A 22,839-nucleotide genomic window follows, 5' to 3' on the forward strand; every position below is an offset into this window, starting at 1 on the left:
ACTTTTAAAGTTGATCTCTGCTCCTACAATACTGGGGTCTTTGTCCCAAGCTTTTGCCTAGTCAGGTAGAGGCCTGGCCACTGGCTTGTTGGTAGCTCACCTACTTGTGCCAGGGGCTTTGTTCTATCGCTAGTAGTTCACCTGGTTTGCTGGGACTGTGGGGGCCTCCCACTGGCTTGCTGGGCTGCACTCCCCTTTTACCTGAGACAGACTTCTTGTAGTTCTTCTAAGTTATCTTGGACTGGAAAATTGATCCCGTCCTTTTGTGGCTTTTGTCACTTATTTAAAGTTGTTTTAGAGGGAAATTGGAGAGAGGTAAGGCAACTTGCTGCCTTTTCTGTGCCATCTTGGCTCTGCCTGCTCCAGGAAATTTGTGAACAAAAGCAGGAAGATGAGAAGATTTAGGACATGCTGGATGACAATTTGTCTTGCTTATGTCATAATTATTATTATTTTTTTTAAGTGAGGCAATTGGGGTTAAGTGACTTGCCCAGGGTCACACAGCTAATAAGTGTTAAGTGTCTGAGGCCGGATTTGCACTCAGGTCCTCCTGACTCCAGGGCCGGTACTTTATCCACTGCGCCACCTAGGCGCCTGTGATTGTTTTTTCTTTTCTTTTTTTGGGGTGGGGTGGGGTGGGGTGGGGTGAGGCAATTGGGGTTAAGTGACTTGCCCAGGGTCACACAGCTAGTAAGTGTTAAGTGTGTGAGGCCGGATTTGAACTCAGGTCCTCCTGACTCCAGGGCCAGTGCTCCATCCACTGCACCACCTAGCTGCCCCCTGTGATTGTTTTTTAAAAGTTAATTTCTTAACAATAATAATAGGTGACATTCATATGGCACTTGAAAGTTTGCTAAGAGGTTTTATATACATACATTAGCTCATTTGTTTCTCACCACAGCTCTGAGGCAGAGGCATTATATCCATTTTACAGATGAGGAAACTGGAATTCAGTGACATGGTGTCTTGGTCGTGTCTTCTTTTGCTTATAAGTTTGATGGTGAGATTTTAGTGTTTCTGAAGGAAGACGAGCATTCTAGCCATTGTTACCCAATAAGAGACCTATTTATACTCAATTTACAAATTAAGCCCAGTTTCAAAACATATTTACTAGTAATGTTTAACTTAGTGAATAATTATTACTTTTCTTTAAAAGATGACTAGCTTCTAGAGGCTAAAGTATAGAATATAGAGACTACACACATAACTCAACAAACATGTGGGAAGTGCACATAATTGTTATTGCATGCAGTTTGTGGAAGGTTCAGATAACAATATGGTATGAAAGTATTTTCCTCTAGCTTATAGTTCTTTCTTTTACTAACATTCTACTCTAATATTTTAAAACATAAAGGCCTTTCTCCAAGTCTCCCCCACTCCATGCCCCGAATTCCCCAGTAACTTAACTACTACATTATGTTTTGTTTTGTTGGGCAAAACCATTCAGGACCTTTACCGGAAACACAAAGGGGTTATTATCTTCTTCAGTGAAAGGAATAGCCACATCAATACAAGCACAAGTCTTTAAAATACCCTGAATGATATTAACTTATAGTTTATTGTGGTTATCATTTCTGTCAAATTGAAACCCATATTAAGCTTTGTGCTGGTCCATAGAGTATAGAAGCTGGCTGGAAGGTAGAAGTAGTAGATGAAGTTAAGAATGGTATGTATATAAAAATGCTCTAGTGTTTTATGCTGTCCCCCATTCACAAATCCATATTAGTACTGTTTTTTACTTATCACACAAGTACAGTGATTTTGGCTGTAATTAACTAAAATTGGATACTCCTATGTCTCTTATTACTGACCCAAAAAATCCTGGTCATTAAACCTGGTATTATCAGGCCTTCAGAATAAGTAAAAGATGTTTTACCTTTACTGCTTCACTGGATTTGCATGTGTAGTGCATTTTGCTCAGAAATATTTAGTCTACAAAAATTTCCATGCATACATTATTATCTTTTACTTCAAAAATTTCTTTTGGGCTTGTCCTTGATTTTTATCTTTCTTTAATAATAACAGCAAGTGCGTAAGTAAGCTTACAGTTACATAGTACCTTTAAAGGCATTGCTTTATTTATGTCTCCCAAGTAACATAGTTAATCAGCAAATGTCCCTTGAGTTCATCTGTGGTTATCAAATGGCATGCACTTCTCCACTCATAACTAGAATGTTCAAGTCTTTTTATCCAAGTCTTGCACATTTCTTTGGATAGTTTCTCAAGTTCCTACCTTGGAGTAAGAGAAGCATCTATATTCAAAAAAGAAGATAGGAATCGAGAAGTATTTCAAAAGGAAATACTTCTCAAGACTTTGCCACAAAGTAATGAAAAGAAGAAGTAAAGTTTATTTGAATTATCTAGTCTGATTTAATTTAAGAGTAGTCCTATTCATATTTGGCTATGGTTTTAAAAGTATTATAATTTGGATGGTCAATATAATACATGTTTGTATTTTTCACTAGAGAATACAATAGTTATCTGTCAAAGCTTCTTGAAACTGGCAAAGGTATTTCCTGGGTGCTCTTATGCTCAGATTTTGGCCCTATAGATCAACACCACAGGGAGGAATAAAAGATTTACATGAATGGTCTATTTCCTTTTGCCCTTTGGTGTATTGAACTGAAGACAATGTCCCTAAATGTGAATAGCATCTTTAAAATAAGTCCTATTTGTGGCCACTGACCACAATTCCCAAATGAACTGAATCATGGGCTGGAGTAGGACTAGCATGAAATAAATATTGAATGCCTGAACAGTCCATTCCTATTTCTTGACTTCCATATTTCTGTTAGCCAACTCCAGGAAGTCAGATACAGGGTGGCCTTGGATGTGGAAACAGCCTGCAGACCAAACCAGATATGCTTAGTGAAACCAAGAAGCAACGGAGCAAGCGGACTCAGAGGACTGGGGAAAAGGCAGCACCTCGTTCCAAGAAAAGAAAGAAGGATGAAGAAGAAAAACAATCTATTTATTCTAACACAGACACGTTTGCCCACTTGAAACAGGTGAATTATTAGGGGCATTTTCTTGAGAGAACACATGAAATACATATTTTTAAAACTATTTTGTCTTCACTGTTAGAATTGACTACAGAGAAACATTTAGGTTGATCCAAACATTACATATAAATCAACCTTGTAATTGGTCATTTCCTTACCTATTGTAGTGGCGATCCTATTATGCTACAGCCTCTTATTAGGTAGATGTCCCTGACACTCTCTTTTCCCTACCTAATGTAGATAAATGAAATCAGTAGTTATTTGAGTATTCTTCACAACCAAGGTAAATAGCCTCAGTCTTATAGAGAAAATCATTTATCGTTTCTTTTGGCCTTAGAAACCAATAAAACAGACCCGAGAGTGACTCTTTTATACAACAGAGAGCTATAGGTCCTCCTCGTACTTGTTAAATCATCGACACAAAGCCATTATTGATGTCTTAAATATTGTATCTCCCCCAGTGCATTTTACCCCTCAGCCTGTCCCCATTCCTGATGTGGAGGGGAAAAATTTAGCCCCGGAGATTTGCAAAAGGCACAGTTAGTTTTTCTTGTTATTTACCTGGTTTGGCCAGGCTAAAAAGATGAATTTCTATCTTATTTTTAAAAACGATATCAAATTAAATATTCTTTACTCTGCCTCATTAATATAATCCAGTGTCTTGATAATTTGGTTTAGGGGGAAGGGGCCTTAAGCATTTCACCTTACCTTCATATTCTTTGGGCCTTGATGTTTTACTTAAAGCAGATAATTGATACTGTAATATTCTTTGCTTCCCGTTTATCATCTGTATCACTTTTACATATTTTTTCAATAGCAGCTCTCTCTGCTTCCTCTAATGGAACCAATCATTGGAGTGAACTTTGCACACTTTCTTCCTTATGGCAGTGGCCAATGTAATAGTGGAAATCGCCTTCTAGGAACTTTTGGCAGTGCCACCCTTGAAGGGGTCTCAGATTATTATTCTCAATTGATCTACAAGGTATGGATTTTTTTTTTTCCATCTGTTTTTGCCTTGTCCAGACTGAGATAGTTTTAGCCATGTATTTATTTCTTCTTGAGTTTATAATTCTGAACCTTATCTCAAGTAAGAGATAGATTTAAAAAGCAAAAACCAATTCCCCTGAAGTATATGATATGTTATGGTTGTTCTTTTTGGCCTTTTGTTTGTCTCCATATATATGGGTTCACAATTGTGGCATAGTGCAAAGTTGTCCAATAAAATGAATTTGAATTACAGCTTCATAAGATACTAGTTCTCAATTCCTTTTCAAGGCATTTTGATCAGAAAAGCTTTTATTAATGAGAATTTGATGAGAAGGAGATTCCTTGATTTAGGACCACAACTTTTTTTTTAAGTCTTATTCTAGGAAAAAATTTCAGAACTTTAAAAGTTTTTTGAGAAAACAAAAATCAGACTGAGAAAAATTATTTGAGAACATTAGAAGGCTTCATGTCTAAGGATCCATCTAATGGAAAACACTAAATGTATCCCATAAAAACATCTATTTCAGGCTTAATAAAAGAGTTATGGACCTATTTTTACTTTTGTTTTATTTAATCATCACTTAGGAGCAAAGATCCTAGTTACTAAAAGGATGTTCATGGAATTACATTTTATTGTCATTATTGGAAAAATACAAGTTCCTGTGTATTTATTTTATATCTTTTGCTCTCCAGCAGAATAACTTGAGTAACCCTCCCACACCCCCGGCTTCTCTCCCTCCTACTCCTCCTCCTGTCACCTGTCAAAAGATGGCAAATGGCTTTGCAACCACTGAGGAACTTGCTGGCAGAGCTGGAATGTTAGTGGGCCATGATGGTATGATAATCTAACACTTTTATAATGTCAAATTGTCATTTCCCAAAGCATAAAGTATATAGTATTATTTAATTTAAACACATGAATAAAAATAAATGAGATTATTTTCTTTAGCAGTCTCTGATTTTGTCAGGTTTCATATATATACATATATATGAATTAACAATTTTAATGTTTGTTGTGCTTTTGTGTTTTCAGTTACTAAAGCTCTTGGGCCTAAACAGTTTCCACTGCCATTCAAACCACAGGATGACCTCCTGGTTAGAGCTATGGCCCAAGGCCCCAAGACTGTGGATGTTCCTGCTTCACTTCCAACACCTCCTCACAACAACCAAGAAGAATTAAGGTAAAATACTTTAATTGTGTGACAGATTCATCCATTAAATTGCTTAGTTTAATGTTTAGACAGCTTTTATAGAAAGTCAGTGCAGGAGCCAAGGTTAGGGATGAGACTTGTGATTTCAGTAGGATAGGGAGCTCCTGGTAAGGCACCTTCTCTACAAGGCTATAAACATACACTTAGGAGAAGTATCCTTTATGTTTACACACACACACACACGCACATGCACACGCACATTCACTTTCTCTCTCAGGTATATGTGTACGTACGTGTGTATATGTAATAGAATATACGTTGTGTATATGTATAGATATGCATAATACAGACATCTTATACATTGTACATATGTATTATATCTACTTTGTATATAACATAAACATATATACACATATACTTTATTGTAATTCTTACTAATGATATATACATAGCTAAAATGACTGCTAAAACCAGAACTATCTTTCAGTACCTCATCCAAAGTTGATAAAGATACTAATTCATCCTATTCCTCATGGTTTCCAAAATAAATATTTTTAATGTCAGTTAATTTTGTTATTTTATTCTGTGTTTTTCTCCTTTCTTTGTATACATGGTATTTATAGTGTCTGGTACTATACAAATAGTAAACACCTAATAAATAAAGCACTGGCCCTGGATTTAGGAGGACCTCAGTTCAAATACAACCTCAGATGCTTGACACTTACTAGCTGTGTGACCCTGGGCAAGTCACTTAATCCCCATTGCCCTCCCCCCAAGAAAAAAGAAAAAAGAAAGAAAAGGGGAAAAGAAGGAGCCAGCTATAATTTCCTTTAATTATCCCTTAGAACTGTCATTCATGAATCTTCCTAAACTCTTCTTAAATTTATACATTTTTAGTATTTATACTTAACCCTACCTCTTCCTTTTATTAGCTATGACCTTAAGGGAATTTTTATATACATTTCTTAAAGATTTGAGTTTCTTCTATATAAGAGAAATCCAGATTCACCCAACTGCTAATTTGATCAGTATTTTTTTTATTTCCATAAACTTTTAGGCCCAGCTTTTAGTCTAGTAAAGCATCCTTTTAATTACTTAGTAGTTGAAGGATTTTAATTAAATTTTTTTCAGTTTGCCAATTTGAATAGAAATTTATTCATTAGTCAAATCCATGCAAAATCTAACGTTTTCATATTTCTATCATAGTAGTATAATATTTTGTAATAAAAAGAAATAGAGAATTTGCGGGAGCTTTGAGAAATAGAAGTTTTTAGTGAAACTACAAATTTTGATTATTCCTTTTCTTTCAGGGTCCAGGATCCCTGTCATGATAGGGACACTCCTGAGAGTTTTGTTCCCTCTTCTTCTCCTGAAAGTGTGGTAGGAATGGAAATAAGCAGGTATCCAGACCTGTCATTGGTCAAAGAAGAACCTCCAGAACCTGTTCCATCTCCTGTCATTCCAATTTTGCCAAGCAGCAGTGGAAAAGGTAACATTAATATACATTGCAATTATTATTTTTTTAGATACTGTATTGTGAATGTACTTAACCTGTGCATTTTGATGAACAATCAGCTTTCACTGTTATTTTTTCTAAAGGTTCAGAAGCCAGACAAAATGATATAAAGGCTGAGCCTGGTTCAGGCACCCTATTTTTCACATCTCCATTCGGCCCATCCCAGAATGGCCCTAAATCTGGCCTTATATCTGTGGCAATCACTCTCCATCCCACAGCTGCTGAGGTAAGGGATAAAATGTCATACCATATTTCCAAACTTTCAAATATAAAGATTTTTGGATACATTTAAAATTTGATGAGTTTCATATGCTTTCTTTTTGATCTGGATATTGTTATTTAATACACAGTGGTCCTTCTCTGAATGGAGATTGAAGCATACCCAATTTTTTACTTTATTTTTCTTGTACTTTTTTGTCAGTGTTTTCTTGTGCAACATGGCTATGTACATATGTTTTACATGACTTCACATGTGTAATCACTATCAAATTTCTTGGCCGACTCCAGGGAGAGGGGGGTGGCAGGGGAGAGAGAAAAATTGAAATAGAATTTTAAAAAATTATTGTTGGGGGCAGCTAGGTCGCAAAGGGAATAAAGCACCAGCCCTGGATTCAGGAGGACCTGAGTTCAAATCCAGCCTCAGATACTTGACACTAGCTGTGTGACCCTGAGCAAGTCACTTAACTCTCACTGCCCTGCAAAAAAAAAAAAAGAAAAGAAACCCTCCCCCCCCCCCCAAAAAAAAACCCACTCCAAAAATTATTCTTAAAAAATTGTTTTACACGTAATTGGGAAATGTTTAATGAAAAATAAAAAGCATTTTTAAAAATGTTAACATCCCTTTTACTGTGTAATAATTATTTAAAAGTGATTATTATCGCTTCTTCTCATGGCCCAACCAAATTGAATTTTTAAAAAATAAATAAAAATCTCAATGAATATACATAATTGCATAAAACTGCTTTGGCCACATTCAAAAATGTATGTTTAATTCTGCATTGGACAGTATCTATGGTGTGCTCATAATAGGTGTTTTATGAATGTTAGATGTTTATTATGTCTGCTGATTTTGAGGTTAGTTTTCTTGTTCAATTTTTTACCCATCCTTTAGTTCCTTACATAAAAGAAATATTTAATAAGTGCTTTTTGAATTGAAATTAATTAATGAACTTTAATCAAGACAAATTAATGAACAGTCAGTTTCATTTGCATGATATGGATCACTGTTATGCTGACTCAACGGTTTATTCCAGAAATCTGTTATGAACAATGGTACTGGAAACATGTTTTAGTTTAGCTTATTTAAGATTTATTTATTCTTTCATTTAAATATCAAGCTTCTTCCAAATGAATGTTAATACTTTATTTTTTCTTTAGATACATATTTAGACTTTTTCTCTGGGTTCTAAAAAGGATTGAATCAGAAGTTCTTGATACTTTTTGATGTAATTAATGGTTTCATGACCATTCTTCATTTTTAAGTCTGTTACCTCTCTGTTAGGAAGCGAGTAGTATATCATCTTCAGTCCTCTATACTTAAGATTTCTCATTGCACTGATCAGATTTCAAAAGCCATTTAAATTTGTTTTTCTTAATAATAATATTATCATTTTATAAAATGTCCTCTAGTTCTGTTTATTTCACTCTTCATTAATTCATAAAGATCTCACTTTCCTCTGAAACTGTTTCACCATTTCTTTTGGCATATTCCATTAAATACATATATAATTTGCTTAGCCAATAGGTAGCCCCCAATTTATTTCCAGTTTTGATCTTTTTATCATCTTTCTTTGATCTCTTTAAGTATAGGCTTAGTAGCTGAATTTCTTTGAGGTGGTACCTCAGCATTGTGTTAATTTGCATTTCTCTAATCAAAAGTGATTTCAAGCATTTTTTCATGTAACTATTAATAGCTATGATTTCTTCTTTTGAAAACTGACTATCAGTTAAGGAATGGTTCTTATATATTCCTATATGTTTCTAAAATGAGGCCTTTATCAGAGAAAGTTGCTATAAAATTTGTTTCCTAGTTTACTTTCTTCTAATTTTGGCTGCATTACTTTTGTTCGTGTTTTGTATTTAAATTTCACTTAATCAAAATTATATATTTTACTTCCCATTATCCTCTGTATTGTTTGATCATAAACTCTTCCCTAGTCCATGATCTGATAGGTACCTTTTTCCATTTTTCCCTAATTTATGATATCCCCTTTATGACTAAATCATTTATCCATTTTGACTGTATTTTTGTATATACAGTGTGAGATTTTGGTCAGTGCCTGGGTTCTGCCAAACTACTTTTCCAGTTTGCCCACTAGTTTTTATCAAATAGCAAATTCTCATCCACAGAACTTAGATCTTTGCATTGCTATGTTTATTTACTACAGTATATTGATATTTCTCCAGTTTAGATATGTGTTTGTGTGAAAAGTTTTTGTGGGGCAGCTAAGTGGCGCAGTGGATAGAGCACCGGCCCTGGATTCAGGAGGGCCTGAGTTCAAATCCAGCCTCAGACCCTTGGCACTTACTAGCTGTGTGACTCTGGGCAAGCACTTAACCCCAATTGCCTCACCAAAAAAAAAAAACAACAACAAAAAAAAGTTTTTATAATTTTGTTCATATTATACCCGTATTTGTCTTCTAGACTCCCAAGTTTTTATATTATATACAGTTCTTTTAAATGGAATTCTCAGGGAGCAGCTAGGTGGTACAGTAGATAAAGCACTGGCCTTGGATTCAGGAGGACCTGAGATCAAATTCAGCCTCAAACATTTCACACTTACTAGCTGTGTGACCCTGGGCAAGTCACTTAACCCTCATTGACCCACCCCCACCCCCAAAAATGGAATTCTTTATCTTGCTTCTGGGTTTTGTTGATAGAATCATGGAAATGCTGATGATTTATGTGGATTTATTTTATATACTGCAACTTTGCTGAAGTTGTTAATTGTTTCAGATAGTTTTTAGTTGCTTCTCTAGGGTTCTCTACGAAGACATATCATCTGCAGTCTTGCAGTTTTGTTTCCTCATTGTCTGTTTTTATCCAATTTTTTTTTCTTGTCTTATTGTTATAGCTAGCATTCCTATAGAATAATAGTGATTATGTGCATCTGTGCTTTACACTTGATCTTATTGGGACGGGTTCAAGTTTATCTTCATTACATATTTGCTTTAATTTTAGATAGTTATTTCTTATTATTTGAAGAAAGGTTCCATATATTCCTCTGCTTTCTAGTGCTTTTAACCCAAATGGGTGTTGTTGTTTTTTCCAAAGGCCTTTTCTGCATCTATTGATATATAGTCATATGGGGAGGCTTTTGGGGGCATGGGGTGTTCATTTGGGGATTTTTTTGTTTGTTTGGGGGGGAGTGGTGTGAGAAAATAATTGGTTTTGGAACGCCCAGAGGGCCCCCATGTTCAAGGGGATTATATTAAGATTGATTAGATTGACTTTGCTGATTGATTCTCTTGAAGTTGACTTGACTGAAACAACCATACCTAACTGAAGGCCTGGCTCTCAGTGGGTAGGTTCTCTGACTTTTTGGCAGGTTCTGCTCATGGATCGCCCTCAAGTCCAGTGAACCAGTGGATTTGGGTGATGCTAGCCAATTAGCTTGAAGCACTTTGTAGGGGCCACTTCTCATCTGGACACAGAAGTAGTTTCTGCTCTCACAGGCACTGGAACTTCCCCCTTTTTGACCTGAGACTCTGAGGTAGTGGCAAGATAGGTTTCTTCACTTTCTGAGCCAGGTGTTCTCTTTTTACTAATACTTTGTATGCTTTAATAAATGCTTAATGCCCAAAACTGGTGCTAAAGCTTCTAATTTATATAACAAATATATTAGAAACCGCAGCTAATTTTCCACAAACTTGGGACAGAAATAAGGCAAACAAATATAGTTTTACTTGTCACAGGGCAGTTGCTTTTATTGTTGATTTGGTCAACAATACTGATAATTTTCCTAATATTGAATTATTCTTGCATTCCTGGTAAAAAAAATTCCACCTGATAATAGTATATGAACTTTGTCATATATTGCTATAATCTCCTTGCTAATATTTTATTTAAAATTTTTGCATCGGGGGCAGCTAGGTGGCACAGTGGATAAAGCACCGGCCATGGATTTAGGAGTACCAGAGTTCAAATCTGGCCTCAGACACTTAACACTTAGGTCTGGGCAAGTCACTTAACCCCCATTGCCCGCCAAAAAAAATTACATCAATAGTCATTAAAGAAATTGGTCTGTAGTTTTCTTTCTTTGTTTTTGTTCTCCCTGATTTAGGTATCAGCACCATATTTGTATTGTAGAAGGAATTTGGTAGGACTCCTTTATCTAATTTTTCCAAAAAAACCTTTTTTTTACTATTGGGATTATTTGTTAGTTAATTAACTATTTGTAGTATTCACTTGTGAATCTCCATCTGGTCCAGGGGACTTTATCTTAAGGATCTTATTTGTGGCTTGTTCAATTTTTATTTTCTAAGATACTGTTTCTTCTGTTAATCTGGGCACTTTTGTTTTCATAAATATTCATCCATTTCACTTAGAATGTCAATTTTATAGGTATACACTGGGCAAAACAACCAATAATAGTAGCTTTAATGTTATCTTCATGGTGAATTCCCCTTTTTCCTTTTTATAATAGTAACTAGGTTTTCTTCTTTTTATAATCAAATTAACTGATGATTTATTGGCTTTTATCTATTGGTTCACTGGCTTTCTTTACTTTCCATTTTATTACTTTCTCCTTTGATTTTTCAAGATTTCCATTTTGGTATGTAATTGGGGATTTTTAATTTGTTCTTTTTCTAGCATTTTTAATTGCATGCCCGCTTCATTAGCCTGCTATTTATCCCTTTTATCACTGTATGCCTTTGGAGATAGACATTTTCCCTTAAGTACTACTTTGGTTGCATCCCACAAATTTTGGAATGTTGTCTCATTTTTATCATTCTCTTCAATGAAATTAGTGATTGCTTCTATGATTTTTTTTTGACCCACTGATTTTCTCATTAATTTTGAATCTGTGTTTCCATAGCCCTTCATTGAATAATGTTTATTGCATTATACTCTGGAAAGCATGAACTTAATATTTTTGCTTTTCTGCATTTGTTTATAAGGTTTTTATACCTTAATATATAGTCAGTTCTTCTGAAGGTGCCATGTAAAGCTGAGAAAAAGTTGTATGCTTTTCTATTCCCATTCAGTCTCAAGAATTCTATCAGAGTTTGAAGAATATTTTCATCTTCTTTATTTATTTTATGGTTAGATTTATGTAGCATTAAGAGGGGAAGAGTCTTCCACTAGTTAAATTTCATTGTCTATTTCTTCCTGTGATTCATTTAACTTTTCCTTTAAGAATTTGGATGATATTAAATTTGCAGCATATGTTTAGTATTGTTATTACTTCATTGTCTATGATACCTTTTGGCAAGATGTCATTTCCCTGCTCATCCATTTTAATTGTCTGTTTTTGCCTTTGTTTTGTCTGACATTATGATTACTACCCCTTCTCTTAATCACTGCTGAAACATAATGTATTCTGTTCTAGCCCCTCATTTTAAATTGTATGTGTATGTTTCAGGTGTGTTTCTTGTAAACAACATGTTTTTAGACTCTGGTTTCTAATACATTCTGCTATATGCTTCCATTTTTATGGGTGAGTTCATCCCATTCACATTTACAATCATGATTATTACCTCTCCATTTTCCTCCTTCCAGTTTTTTTCTGTTTATTCTTCTCTTTTTATCTTGTCTCTTTTCTAAAGACTTTTGCTTCTGACTACTGCCTTGTTTTATCCCTCCTCCTTTTTATTAAACCCACCTTCCCCATTTCTCTTACCCTGTTTTCTTACTTTCTTGTTGAGTAAGATATATTTCTGTACCAATTAAGTGTGTGTGTTTGTATATGTGCTTCTACACATGTATATAAACACACAGATATTTCCCCCTCTTTTAGCCAATTCTGATGACAGTGACAGTAAGGTAGGTTCAAGCATTATCCCATACCCCTGAACCCCTCATCTTTTTCCTCCATTGTAAAAATTCTTCTTAACCTCTTTTATGTGAAATGTTTTCCCTCATTCTTCCTCTCCCTTCACCCTTTTCCCAAGGCATCTCTCTTTTTCACCTATCCATTTTTTACATCATCCCAGCATAATTGACTCCTAGGTTCTTTCTATTTGGAATCTTTCTGACTGCCCTATTAATAATGATAAAGTTCTTAGAAGTTACATGTGTCAATCATCCATATAGAAAGTTAAATTGTTTAACTCTATTGAGTCCCTTATGATTTCCTCTTTCTTATTTATCTTTTTAAGCTTCTCTTGATTTTTATATTTGGAAGTTAAATTTTCTATTCAGCTCTAATATTTTCATTAGAAATGCTTGAAATACTCTATTTCATTAAATATCTATTTTTCCCCCTAAAAAAATTATACTGTTTTTTTGATGGGTAGTTTCTTCTTGGTTGTAATCCTAGTTCTTTTGCCTTCTGGAATATCATATTCCAAGTATTCTGTTCCTTTATTGTGGTAGCTAGGAAATCTTGTATGATCACAGTGTCAACAACATTGTGTGTAGATCAACTGTGATAGGCTTGATTCTTCTCAGCAATACAATGGTACAAGATAGTTCCAAAGGACTCATGATCGAAAATGCTTTCCAAATTCAGAAAGAAAAAAAAAGAACTGTTGAATCTGGATGCAGATCAAACCAGACTATTTCTATTGTTTTTGTTGTTGTTTTTCTTTTTTGAGGTTTTTCCTTTTTGCTCTGATTCTTCTCTCATAACATGACTAATGCAGAAATATGTTTATTGTGATTGTACATATATAACCTAAATCAGATTACTTGCTGTCCTGGGGAGGGAGGGAGAAAACTATCCCTAAATGTAACTGGAAAATATTAATATTTATATGGAAATCTTGTATGATCCTGACCATTATAAGCATTTCAAATTAGCAGTTTATGCCTTCAGATTGTTAATTGGTCAGAACAGGGATTCTTGTCCTTTTTTCTGTCATGGACACAATGCAATCAGGTGAAGCCTATGGAACCCTTCTCAGGTGTCTTAAATATGTAAATAAATCACATATAATTACAAAAGAAACCAGTTAGATTGAAAATACAGTAAGCAAAATATTTTTAGAAAACAAGTTCTCAGACCCACTAGTTAAAAGCTATGGGTTAAGTGTCAAAATCAATAAGAAATTAAAGTTAGGATAGATTAGAAAATACTTTGTGTGTAGTTATAGTAGCTCCAGTCCTGCCTGGCTGACCATGCTATCCACTTTCCCCCCAAAAATGATAATGAACAAAATAAAGACTATCACTAAATAAAGACCCCAACCATCACTGTTTCTTGGGAGTGGAGGGATAATCAATATAAAATAGTCACCAGGATAAGGAGGCAGAATGATTTCCAAAAAATGATTTATCCAGCAAATAAATGATCACATTATTAAGCAACAGGATATATATGAAAGCTGGAGGCAACATCACTTTAGAGAATGAGTTTATTTTACAATACACTATACAAGAAGATGACAGAAAAAGATACCTGGTTGGAGGTATCATAGACATTTAATTGATTCCTTCTGACAGATTCTGAGATAATTATAAGCAAAATTATCCTCATGATACTATAAAAAAAAAGTTGAGGCAGAAATGAACTTGAGAACCCTAAGCCAAATCCTTCTGAGAACTTTTGAAAATGAAACCAAAGGTAATAAAATGCATCTGAAACAGTATAAATTATACTGCTGTTCTATGGTCATCTCATCTTCTCAGTGAGAGTAGTAGAAATACTGCATTTAGATTCTACCTTCTCTTCGCACTGGAAAAACTGCCTGAGGAAGTGGCAATATGAATTCAAGAATAACTGCAGGACCTGACAAATGCTCAATGGGAGAAAATTTCAAAAGATTAGGGAAAAAAAATCAAGGGCATTGACCAAAAAAGGCAAGTAAGAATATCACTGATTATCAATTCATATTTTTCCATTCTTCTGTAATGCTAAATTAGAAAGGTCTTTACAGGCATGGAAGCTATCTGCAGTAACATGGAGACTTTTGCAGGTGACTGACTGATTCTACATCAGACTGTTCATTGAATCACACAATTCCCTCAGAGTTGTACAAAGCAAGATTCTTCTTTATCTTTTATCTGATGATATGCATCTTAAAAGAAAACTGCAGACGGATAATGAGATGAGTCCAGAATTTAGGAGGAGGAGAAATTAGACTGAGCCATATTTGAGATGTTATGCAGGATTTCAGTTTTGAAAAACTGTTTGTTCCTCCCACTTCCTTTTTAATATCAATTAGTGATGCCAATTTGTCTGAGAATTTTTGCATCATTATAATTGCAGGTGTAAAATGGGAGGCTAAATGATGGACATAAGTAGGCTATTTACTTGTTGGAAAGAGTGATGAACAAAAAGTGACAAAATTGACATTAAGCATTTGTGTGACTAGAAAAGTAAGTTATGTAGAATAAAGTATAATAAGTTGCTACAAGTTGAACCAGATCAAGTTTGGGGTGTGTGTTGTGTAGAGTTCTGGAATATTTTTACACAGAAGAATTGTACTGCAAAGTATAATCAGGTTTATGTTTTACCCTGGTGCAGGGAATACCCATCACTAAGTGTTTTTAGGTCTATTGTAGTGCAATTAATATTGCTATTAATCAATTTTTTAAATTTTTCTAAGAAATCATATTAAGTTATAAATACTATAGCAGAAAGATTTCTTAAAACAATGTTATTTTATCATATCATGTTGTTCATAGTTACCTTTGGATAACATCTAAATATTTACTTGTTTTTAGAATATTAGTAGTGTTGTGGCTGCATTTTCCGATCTTCTTCACGTACGAATTCCTAACAGTTATGAGGTCAGTAATGCTCCAGATATTCCTTCACACATGGGCTTGATAAATGGTTCCCGTGTAAACCCTGGCTTAGAATATCGGCAGCAATTACTCCCACATGCTCCTCCACCAGTATCCATGAGCCATGGAAGACTAGTAGCCTCTTACAAACTCAAACAACCAAATATGCCATTTCCTCCAACAAGCAATGGTGAGTTGGTTTATGACAATCTCATTTCTAATTCTTTTCCTTAAGTTAAGATTGCTCAGTTTATTTTTGTAGATGTTTATAACTAAAATTTGTATTTGATGCCAGCCAAGTGAAGATATGTATTATATTTATTGTTCAGCATTTCTTGAATCCCTAGCATTTTCTTAGGTGTTCTTTTCTATTCTCTGGAAGTATGTGATATAGAAATATAAAATAAAATATATTGTAAGTCTAGTTGTGTAGCTAGGAGGTACAGTGGATAGAGTGCAAGACCTGCAGTCAGGAAGACTCATTTTCTTGAGTTCAGATCTGGTCTCAGACATTTATATGACCTCAAACATATCATTTTAACCCTGTTTGCCTCAGTTTCCTTATCTGTCAAATGTGATGGAGAAGAAAATGGTAAATCACTCCAGTATCTTTGCTTAGAAAACCCCAAATGGGGACACAAAGAATAATAATAGATGAAATGACTGAACAACAAAATAATCTAGTTGGGGAGAAATAATTTAAATAGAAAGTAACATTGTGAATTCAAGTATATGTATTTCCTTTAATGTTTATTTTGCAGTTCCATAGTATATCATTTCACTTTTGAAGTACAATCATGTCACCAGGTGTTTAAAATCTCTTAAAAAAATTTTTTTTCAGGTCTAGCTGGTTATAAGGATCATAACCAAAATATTGGTGATAACTCTGCACTCAGACCACAGTGGTGTTGTCATTGTAAAGTGGTCATTCTTGGTAGTGGTGTTCGGAATTCTTTTAAAGGTCCAGGCTTTCTGAAACAGGTACTGAAAAGCTGTATTGTTTTTTCTCAATTAAAATAGATTTGAGATATTCTATTCATCCATACACACACACACACACACACACACGGAACAATATTTATGTATGTGTGTATATGTGCATGTATATTTGTGTGTATATGTGTCAGTGCAGTTTTAAGTTATTTAAAACTTTGCAGGTACCGTGTGTGTGTGTGTGTGTGTGTGTGTGTGTGTGTATCTATCTGTGTGTATTTGTGTATGTGTGTATACATTATAGGCTCCAAAATTTGCTTAAGACATACTGAATAAGGGGCAGCTAGGTGGCACAGTGGATAAAGCACCGCTCCTGGATTCAGGAGTACTTGAGTTCAAATCAGGCCTCAGACACTTTATACTTACTAGCTGTGTGACCCTGGGCAAGTCACTTAACCCCCATTGCTCCACAAAAAACAAACAAACAAAAAAAGACATACTGAATAAATTCTTGTTAGACTGGCATTTTCACTTTCTTAAAGAATTTCAGAAACAATTTTCTTTTTCAAAAATAACATTTTTTTCCCATTATTGAAAAACTGTGAATGAGGAGCCATTTCAGGATTCATAACTATTAACTATTCATAACTATTAACCATTAGTTTGAATGGTGCAAAAATCCTTTTTACGTTGTGATTAATGAACCAGACATAAGACATTAGTTTCAATTTTGTTAATTCTAGGGTTTTGTTTTGTTTTGTTTTGTGGTGGGAAGGAAAGGATGGGAAATGTTGTTAGTGGCAATACTCTATTACCCCAAGCACAGCATTTTTAGACAGACACACACACACACACACACACGCACACACACACACACACACACACACACACACACACACGGCAGACAGAATCAACATTTTATATTTGCTTGTGTGAGAAAGTGAAATGGCAGCAGCTTTTTGTGGTCATCTTAGGTTCAAGATTGGAATAAAATATGCAAAAGAAAAAATATTTCTGCTGCTCATGTTTCCTAAGTTCACTTCTTTCTATCTACTACATGTCTGTATTAGGTATTTGGACAGTCGTTACCTTTTACATTTAAGTCAAATGTGAGTCTCATTTTCTATAGCATAGAATATGAAGCACAAATCTCTGTGACACTCACACTCAGTTTTCATTACCATTTTGGCTGGAGGAGAAATAAGTTAGGGGGATAGAAGGAGAGTTCTGAGCTATATTCACCAACAGTTTTAGTGTTCATTTTGAAATGCTTATATATCTTTTCTCTTTGGTTCTCAGGATTCTCAAGAAAGCTCTGATAGAGGGGAAAAGGACCTTGTATTTTGTAGTAATAACTGTTTTGTTCTTTATTCAAAAACTGTTCAAGGAAAAAACTCAGAACACAAGGTAACAATTTAAACATTAAGATGTGGTTTAGTGTTTGATTTTGTCACAGAGCTGATGCACTAATTGTATAAAACCTTGAATAACTAACTAAGGGGAACTCTGATTTCACCTATACTTAAGCTTAACATCATTGATCCATGATTCTGTTTCATAACCATTAGAAATACATAATGGAACTAGCTCAGGGACCCTGATCTCATTGGAGTGGGCTCATGGAGGGTATAGATTTCATACCCAATTGGGAGGAGTAATCTATTTAACCCTGCAGGAAAGTAGGAGGGGAAGAGGATAAGGAAGAAAGGGTGAAAAAAAAGGAGTGCAGGGTGAGGGAGAGGATAGTCAGAAGTAAAACACTTTTGAGGAGAAATAGGTAAAAAGAAGATAGAGTACATGTCATGGGAAGGGAGTGGGATGGAGAGAAATAGTTATAATGATTGATTATAATGGCAAAATGTATGGTACCTACTTTGCTGAACTTTTATGAAGAAAATTCTCTGTCAAGCTTAAGGTACTTTATATACAGGTTATGATAAACAGGATACTATCAGAAAAACCTGGAGAGACCTACATGAGATGAAGCAGAGTGAAATGTACTGTATACAAAATAACAGCAATAGTGGGGGATAATCTCCTGGGAAGCATGTGGTTATTTTCAGCAAGGCACAATGATCCAATATAACCCTGAAGGACTTATGAAGATTGCAGCCCATCTGCAGAGAAAGAAGTGATAGTATCTGAAAACAGATGGAAACACATTAAAAAAATTTTTTTTCTTTTCCTCTTTGACAATTCCTTAATCTGAAGTTTTGGTTTTTGGGACTGTTTTCTCTCACAACTAGCTAATATGGGAATTTGTCCATGACTACTCATGTATAACTTATTTTGAATTGTTTGAGGTCTTGTGGGTGGGGGGTGGGGGAAAGAGAAATTGGAACACAAAGTTTTTAAAAAATTGATGTTAAAATTTTGTTTCTACATATATTTTGGAAAATAAAATTCTATTCAAAAAAAAAAGAAAGACATGATGGAAGATTGAAGACAAATTCCTCTTCATTGTAATTCTTAGAAAATATGATAGAGTCCAGTAAGAGGGGATGTAAATAACTTACTGAAGATCAGATCTCCTTTCTAACATTGTCATGGCTGAGACTTGGATCTAACCCTCCTCCCTTCTGTTCTGGAGGCCCGGAAATAATTTCTTTAATGGTTCTATTTTGATCTCTTACAACTTAGCAAAAAATAAGCTTTTGAGAAAGTGAATATTTGTATGAGGAAGTCTATACATTCCTTGCCTTCTCAGCAGAGGGAAAAGTCTCCACTTTATTTGGTTTCATATAATGTAGAAGCCTATTAACAATGCATTTCTAAGATTATGTATTCTGCAAGCATTGTTCATTTTTGACAAATCTTGTCATTCTTACTATCCTATCCAGTAGTAATTCAGCAAGTATTTTAAATGCATTGACATAGTATGTACTGATAAAATGTAGATACACAAACATCCCTACAAAGTGCATCCTTGAAAAGTTGATTTAATAAAGCTTTATTGAGTACCCAGTTATGCATTTAGGTACTGAGGGTATAGAACTTTCATAAAGATTGTCTGGGGGAGGGAGGGGTCTTGCTTCTTAACTTCCTTTCTATTTGTTATATGTTTCTGCCCTTTAACAGAAAAGGCACTATGTAAATCCAAAGAATTATTTAAAACACCTTTAAAGGGATTATCTCCACTGACAATATTTTGATTAGACTTAGTTATATAATAAAATTTATTAGAGTTAATATATAATTTAAGATGGTTAGTGGGAAGAGAGGCAAAAGTACCCTTTATGTGAGAAGAGATGAAGGAACACTGAACTGAAAGATCAATCACAAGACTTACCCTGATATCATCTGTTGTGATCACATCTTTAACATCTTGGATAGACACTGCTATTTTTCACCCTCTTATTTCTTCTCTCTAATTTCTAAAGCATTATTCCCAGCTAAGTTTTTTTTAAAAATCACTACTATCTGAGTTTCTTGTTTTAAACAGGTTCAAATTTGAAAACATCTCAGTACAATTTAGCACTCTTTCTAACATGATTTCTTTTATTTTACAGGATTCACTCCCTTCCTTGCCACACTCACCAACAAAAGAGATGCCCCCTAAAGCATTCCATCAATATAATACCAATATCTCCACTTTAGATGTCCATTGTCTCCCACAGCTTCAGGAAAAAGTCTCTCCCCCCGCATCACCTCCCATTACTTTCCCTCCTGCCTTGGAAGCAGCCAAAGTAGAGGCAAAGACAGATGAACTGAAAGTAACAGTAAAATTGAAACCTCGCCTGAGAGCCATCCATAGTGCTTTTGATGATTGTAGACCACTAAGTAAGAAATGGAAAGGGATGAAATGGAAGAAATGGAGCATTCATATTGTAATTCCCAAGGGGACTTTCAAACCACCTTGTGAAGATGAAATAGATGAGTTTCTGAAAAAACGGGGCAATTCCCTGAAACCTGACCCTGTGCCTAAAGACTATAGGAAGTGTTGCTTTTGTCATGAAGAAGGTGATGGATTAACTGATGGGCCAGCAAGGCTGCTTAACCTTGACTTAGATCTTTGGGTCCATTTGAACTGTGCTCTTTGGTCCACAGAGGTCTATGAGACACAAGCTGGTGCCTTAATAAATGTAGAACTGGCACTTCGGAGGGGCCTACAAATGAAATGTGTGTTTTGTCACAAAATGGGCGCCACTGGTGGTTGTCACAGGTTTAGGTGCACCAACATTTATCACTTTACCTGTGCCATTAAAGCACAATGCATGTTTTTTAAGGACAAAACCATGCTTTGCCCCATGCACAAGCCAAAGGGAACTCATGAGCAAGAATTAAGTTATTTTGCAGTCTTTCGAAGGGTCTATGTTCAGCGGGATGAAGTCCGTCAGATAGCTAGCATTGTGCAGCGCGGGGAACGTGACCACACTTTCCGAGTAGGAAGCCTCATCTTCCACACGATTGGTCAGCTGTTACCGCAGCAGATGCAAGCATTCCATTCTTCTAAAGCTCTTTTCCCTGTTGGATATGAAGCCAGCCGACTATACTGGAGTATGCGGTATGCAAATAGACGTTGTCGCTATTTGTGTTCTATTGAGGAGAAGGATGGGCTTCCCATGTTTGTGATCAAGATTGTGGAGCAAGGCCATGAAGACCTTGTCCTTACTGATACCTCTCCTAAAGGTAACATGCAATTATGTTATCTGTATTTTTGTTACACAGAATTAGGAGTAGTGCAACTTTTCCATGTAGTCTCTTAATTCTTCCCTTCCACTGTTTTGTTTCGTATTTTAAAGCAACCTTTGATACATTATTAAGAATTATGTTTTGAAATGTAAGATGAGTCTCTGTACCATCTTGATAGGATTATGATATGAGTTTTGGAAGACAAACTGTGATCCTAGAAGCTACAGAAGATCCATTCTGGTAGTGATCAAACCAGTCCTGCCACATTATTCACCTTGAAAACTATATCACGTTTCAGGGCCAGCTAGGTGGCACAGTGGATAGAGCATCAGCTCTGGATTCAGGAGGACCTGAGTTCAAATGCGGCCTCAGACACTTGACACTTACTAGCTGTGTGACTCTGGGAAAGTCACTTAACCCTTATTGTCCTGCAAAAAAACCCCAAACAAACAAAAACAACTATATCATATTTCATAAAACTCCAGTTGGTGTTTCTGTATTATACCTACACATGGATTTTATCAGGAGTTGGTATTATCTGGGGATTAGATCTGAGGAATACTTCCAACACCTTACTTGTACATATAGCATTTAGTGAAAATAAACACTGGTGGATGGAATCAGCATTCCAAATTTGGTGGTTTGGGTCTACCTGAAATAATTGACTAGAAATCAGGATATTTCATTTAAGGAAAGTTTAGTCACCCTTGTGCACTCTGGTCAGCCATATTAGAAAAATTGGATTTGCCCCTGAAGCTAAAAGAAAGGTACCTCAGAAGTCCTCAGATCCATTTTCCTCCTTTTACAAATGAGGAAACTGAGGTTCACAAAGATTGTCTACCCATAGTCACAGAGTGGCAAAGCCAGGACTAGACCCCAACTCTGGGCTTGCAAACCAGTGAATGTACTTAAATTGCTGTTTAGGATATACTGGTTACATCTCTCCCCCCTAACTCAGACCCTGGTCCGAGATACTGTGAAATAATAAAAACAAAGCCTTCTAACAATAAAGATTTTTTTCTGCATTGAATATAAAAGTGGTTTGGAGTGAGTTTGGAGTGGTTCGAGCATCTACTCCATGGGAAACAGGAAGGGAATCAAATCAGAAATTTATTGTTGGATATCATAAAAGACTCTTATTAAAACTAGAGCTATTAAAGCCTTTGAAGTTCAAAGCTGTTCAGTAACAAACCAGCCACAATGATAGGCAATGTAAAACATTATAACTTTGATATGTTCCCTGCCCTCTAGCAGTTTGCCTTATAATTTGGCAATGAGAAATTATGCAAGCAGAAAGAGGTGATGCCAAACTACATTTACTTAGCTTTTATTAAATTTCTTAGGGCTCTGACACATGGTCCCAGTTGAATAGAGCAAAGTTTTTATCTGTATCCTTAAACAACATTCCATATACACAATTGACTTCCCTACTCCAACGTCACATTGACCAGAACATCCTTAAGCAGGCAGTTGTACCCACCATGCGAAATTTAATAATAAAGTAAATTTAGCTTGGTATTGTTTCTCCCAACTTAGAGAATTTATCATAGCCAAGTTATAAGGTATACAGCTAGAGGGCAGGGAACATGTCAAAAATATTTTCTTTTACATTGACTATCATTGTGAATCATTCTTTATTGAACGACTTTGAAATTCAAAGGTGTTAAGATCATTTTAACTCCTTTTTATGTTAGTCAAGAGAAAATGTTTTGGGTTTTTTTTAAA

At 35.2% G+C, this 22,839-nt stretch overlaps 1 protein-coding gene across 9 annotated transcripts in view; it reads left to right on the forward strand.

The window, feature by feature from the left end:
* Positions 1 to 22,839, forward strand: part of KMT2C (lysine methyltransferase 2C) — a 272,195-nt gene that overhangs the window by 237,127 nt on the left and 12,229 nt on the right. For 6 of the 9 annotated variants that reach the window (XM_043966872.1, XM_043966877.1, XM_043966878.1 and 3 more), the window contains 10 exons: positions 2,796 to 3,008; positions 3,820 to 3,984; positions 4,683 to 4,824; positions 5,023 to 5,170; positions 6,451 to 6,629; positions 6,740 to 6,882; positions 15,487 to 15,739; positions 16,391 to 16,530; positions 17,782 to 17,889; positions 19,992 to 21,111. In XM_043966872.1, the coding sequence (XP_043822807.1) occupies positions 2,796 to 3,008; positions 3,820 to 3,984; positions 4,683 to 4,824; positions 5,023 to 5,170; positions 6,451 to 6,629; positions 6,740 to 6,882; positions 15,487 to 15,739; positions 16,391 to 16,530; positions 17,782 to 17,889; positions 19,992 to 21,111 (2,611 nt within the window). The remainder of the gene's footprint in view (positions 1 to 2,795; positions 3,009 to 3,819; positions 3,985 to 4,682; positions 4,825 to 5,022; positions 5,171 to 6,450; positions 6,630 to 6,739; positions 6,883 to 15,486; positions 15,740 to 16,390; positions 16,531 to 17,781; positions 17,890 to 19,991; positions 21,112 to 22,839) is intronic. The other 3 variants (XM_043966874.1, XM_043966880.1, XM_043966875.1) reach the window with 2 other exon arrangements.

Source organism: Dromiciops gliroides, chromosome 5, assembly GCF_019393635.1.
Source record: "Dromiciops gliroides isolate mDroGli1 chromosome 5, mDroGli1.pri, whole genome shotgun sequence".
Taxonomy (NCBI): Eukaryota; Metazoa; Chordata; class Mammalia; order Microbiotheria; family Microbiotheriidae; genus Dromiciops; species Dromiciops gliroides.